The sequence below is a fragment of the Mus pahari genome, chromosome 9 (assembly GCF_900095145.1).
Source record: "Mus pahari chromosome 9, PAHARI_EIJ_v1.1, whole genome shotgun sequence".
Lineage (NCBI taxonomy): Eukaryota > Metazoa > Chordata > Mammalia > Rodentia > Muridae > Mus > Mus pahari.
The window spans coordinates 28,172,830-28,177,359 of NC_034598.1; the positions used below are offsets into that span (position 1 = coordinate 28,172,830).

Here is a 4,530-nt window from a genome sequence, read left to right on the forward strand (position 1 = left end):
AGCAACCACATGGTGGCTCATAACCATCCATAACAAGATCTGACGCCCTCTTCTGGAGTGTCTGAGGACAGCTACAGTGTACTTACATATAATAAATAGATAAATAAATAAATCTAAAAAAAAAAAAAAAAAAAAAAAAAAAAAAAAAAAAAAAAAAAAAAAAAAAAAAAAAAGAACAAAATGAACAAATGAGAGAACAAAAAAGATAGCAACCCTCAGTACAGACTCACTCTATCACCTCATACATGACTTTACCACTCACCTGCTGTAATACAGCTGCAGCTTGTTGCTGCAGTGCCGCAGTTTGTGTTAACTGATAGTTTGCTGGCGTTTGTGTGGTAAGGCCTGCCGCCGCCAATGCAGTCTGCTGGGTATAAATGGTAGGAGATGCTCCCAGAAGTGATGGCTGCTGAACACCTAGTGCAGCTACAATGAGATTGAGAGAAGAGTGACCACATAATCTCCCATGACTTCCCATCACAAATATAAGAAAAACTGGCTCTATTAGCCTACCCTTCAGTAACACAACCAACTTTACCTAGACACAGAGTTGGATGTGGTGGCATACACCTTTAATCCCAGGACTAGAAAGCAGCCAGATTTTGTGAGTCTGAATCCACCTTGGTTCCAAGAAGGCTAGGGCTACACAGAGAGACCTAATCCCAAATAATAAAAACTATTTTCAAGCAGGCATGGTGTGGTGGTTTGACCATGCTTGGCCCATGGGAAGTGACTCTGTGAGGAGGCATGAGCTTGCTGGAAGAAGTTCATCATGGTGGGGGTGAGCTTTGAGGTCCTATACTCAGGCTCCACAAGGAGTTGGAAGCAAGCCTCCTTTTGGTCCCTTTGGAAAGAACTCAATCTCGGCTGCTCCAGCACCATGTCAGCCCGCCTGCTGCCACGCTTCCAGCCATGATGATAATGGATTAAATGAATCTCTGACACTGTAAACAAGACCCTATTAAATGTTTGCCTTTATAGTTACCTTCTTTGTGGTGTCTCTTCATAGCAACAAAACCCTAACTAATACACGTGACAACACATGGCTGTAATCCCTGCATTAAGGAGGTGTAGGCTAGAGAACCAAGAGTTTAAGGGCACCCTAAGCTAACAAGATCCAGGCAGAGCAGGCCACATCAGACTTTCTCAAAAAGGAAAACAAGATAATAGAAAAGATTTTTTAAAAAAATATATCATTTTACTAACCTACAATTTATTCTTGGGCAAAAAACTAACTCAATGATTGAGCAATTGCATGGTAAGTAGAACCTAATGTTTTATATTCTGATGTTTTACAATCTTCAGCATTGTAAAAGAAAAAAGTGAGTTTTATCTAAAAGCAGATAAAAGAAAGAACAGGTGCTGATAGGAACTGACTTTGACAGCTTTCCACTGGAAAATATTTTCAGGGTACCTCTTCTGACCTCCAAAGACAACAGGCATACAAGTCCCACATACACATAGATAGATGCAGGCAACACTCGTACATTTGCTGTTCTTCCAGAAAGGCCAGTGTTGGTACACAACACTTATATAGGGTGGGTCACTACTCTCTATAACTACTCCAGCTCTAAGGAGCTGACACCCTCTTCTGGCCTACACAGGCATGCACACATGTGGGTGGCATTCACTAACACTGATTTTATATATATACCTTTATCTATATATCTACACACACACCTACACAAATAAATCTCAAGTAAAAAACAACAACAACAACAACAAAAACAGGGTATAGTAGTACATACCTAGAGTCCCAGGCCTTATAAAGACAATCCTTGGCTAGAAAGGTAGTTACAGGATAACAAAAACTATTTAAAACAGATATACATGCACAAAGGCAAAAGCCTCTAACCTCAGCACTTGGAAGTCAAAGGAAGGTGGATCTCTGAGTCAAAGCTCAAGCTCAGTCAGACTCTACATAGTGAATTGCAAGCCAAGAGTATATAATATGGCACTAAGTAAATGAATGAATGAATGAATGAATGAATGAATGAATGGTCAGTCTCATAGGCTTGTAAGATGGGTGAGGAGTGATGGTGCTTGCTCTCCTGTGCTGTTTTGTATTAAGAATCTGTACTTCCGGTCAGCAAGGGCTGATTAACAAGAGGTCAGAACCAGTAAGTGGAACCTTTGTTTTGCTATGACTCTCAATACTTGTCATCTGGGGCTAAAGAATCAACTGTGATTAGAAGACAATACGCCAAGCATGGTGGCACACACCCAGAGGCAAAGGCAAGTAGATCTCTAGTTCTAGGCTAGTCTGGATTACAAAGTTCCAAGACAGTAACAGATACATCGAAAAACTCTTGGGAGGCAGAGGCAGGCGGATTTCTGAGTTCNAGGCCAGCCTGGTCTACAGAGTGAGTTCCNGGACATCCAGGGCTACGCAGAGAGAAACCCTGTCTCGGAAAAAAAAAAAAAAAAAAGAAAAAGAATATATATATGCACATAAAATGCATAAATAAAATCTTAATAGTTTGGAATGTGGGCTGGCAGTGGTGGCACTTGCCTTTAAGCCTAGCACTGGAAAAACAGAGGCAGGAGGATCTCTGCCAGCCTGGTCTACAAAGCGAGTTCCAGGACAGCCAGGGCTATAAAGAAAAAACCAGTCTCGAAAAACCAAAAAAAAAAAAAAAAAAAAAAGTTTGATGCACCAGGCGTGGTGGGGCATGCCTTTAATCCCAGCACTTGAGAGGCAGAGGCAGGCAGATTTCTGAGTTCGAGGCCAGCCTGGTCTACAGAGTGAGTTCCAGGACATCCAGGGCTACGCAGAGAGAAACCCTGTCTCGGAAAAACAATACACTCAGATTCTACACACTCTCTCATGTCGGGTCTGTGTGTCAATCCCCAGCTGAATCCATGCCCATCTGTTCGCAACTCTGATCCCCACGGATTGAGGAGGACCCATTGAGCCCCTGTCTGGGGCAGGTTCCTAAATTGAGCCTTGACTTCTCTAAGGGCTAGAGTGACCTAAGAGTTGTAAGATAATATAAATCCCACCCCCAAGTTTTTGGTTATAGTCTTTATCAAAGTAATAGAAATCATATAAGGACAACCACCTGGTGGATGGACGAAGTTTGAGCCCTGGAATCTACACAGGGCAAGTGTAGAACCAACTGCTGCTAACTATGCTTGGCCCTGCACATGCACACTCATGCATAAGCACAGAAACACACATATGTTTCAAAACAAACAAAAAAAAGCTCAGGAAACTGAAAATTCTAGCATGTAAAAAGCCCCGAAAAAGAAGAAAAAAAAAAAAGAAGCAAAAACAAAACAAAAACTCCACCACAAGTAATAACTTTTTACTTATTTATTTTTGGATTTTTGTCTCTTAAAAAATTGCAGTAATTTTTTTGACTTTACTTTGAAACTGTAAGTGTTCCTTTGATGCTTTCAGCTATTTTTTTTTTCATAGACAAATAATAAGTAATTGGGGTTTTGCTTGTTTTCCAGGGTCTCACTATTTAACCCTGGCTGTTGTGAAACTTGCTATGTAGACCAAGCTGGCCTGACCTGACTCAGAAATTCACCTCCTAAATGCATCTAAATGTTCTGGGGTTAAAGGAATGAACTACCAAGACCAGAAACACAAGGGGGTGGGGTGAGTGGGTCGACTGCAGTGCAGCACATTCAGTCAAGGGTGGCCTGAAATTCACTTGACTTGAAACTCTGATCCTCTACCACAGGAGTGCTTGATTTCAGGGATACAGCACACCTGGTTTGAGGTGCTAGAAATCAAACCCAAGGCCTTGTGGGTTCTGTGTAAGCACTTTACTGCCAAAACATGTCTTAGAAGATCCCGGCATTAAGTTCTTAAAGAGTCCGGATATGTACCAGCTATCTTACTCAATGGGGTAAAAGCACTTGCCACACAAGTCTAACAACCTGGGTTCAATCCCCAGAACCCATCATGGAAGGACCAACTCCCAAAAACTGTCCACTAACCTCCACACAAGGATGCCTGCTGTGATATACATATTACACACATAACAATGCTAAGGAAGGGCCCAGCCAGGAGGATCAGTGGGTAAAGGTGCTCGCCGTCAAGGCTGGCAACCTCAATTCAACTCAGAAGGCCTACATGAAGGAAGAAAACAATGTCTGCCACTTGTCTCTGCTTTAATCCTCCTCCCCCACTCAAAACCACACACTCCGGAGCAGCATGCAAATCTAATTTTAAAAAATACAAATAATTTGGGAAGAGGCATCTAGATAAGGTCTCTCTATGTAGTCTTGGCTGTCATGGACCTCATTATTTAGACCAGGCTGGCCTTTAACTCAAGAGATCTGCCTGCCTGTGCCTTCCAAGTGTTAGAATTAAAGGCGTGTACAACTATGACCAGGAAAAAAAAAAGAAAAAAAAGAAAGAAAAATTAGGTATATTTACTTTAAAATACTTTGGCTTTTTTGATTTTGCTGCTGTTTTAAGTTTTAAAACAGGTTGGTTTTTGATTTTTGTTGTTTTGAGATGTATGCCACCATACCTGGCCTAAAATGCATCTTCTTTTTTTTTTTTTTTTTTTT

General features: G+C 41.3%; 1 protein-coding gene across 4 annotated transcripts in view; it reads right to left on the minus strand.

Moving 5' to 3' along the window:
* The window catches only part of Ccar1 (cell division cycle and apoptosis regulator 1), a 48,490-nt gene that overhangs the window by 41,265 nt on the left and 2,695 nt on the right, over window positions 1-4,530 (minus strand). For all 4 annotated transcript variants that reach the window (XM_029542196.1, XM_029542198.1, XM_029542197.1 and 1 more), the window contains exon 3: window positions 263-426. In XM_029542196.1, coding sequence (XP_029398056.1) covers window positions 263-426 — 164 coding nt within the window. The remainder of the gene's footprint in view (window positions 1-262; window positions 427-4,530) is intronic.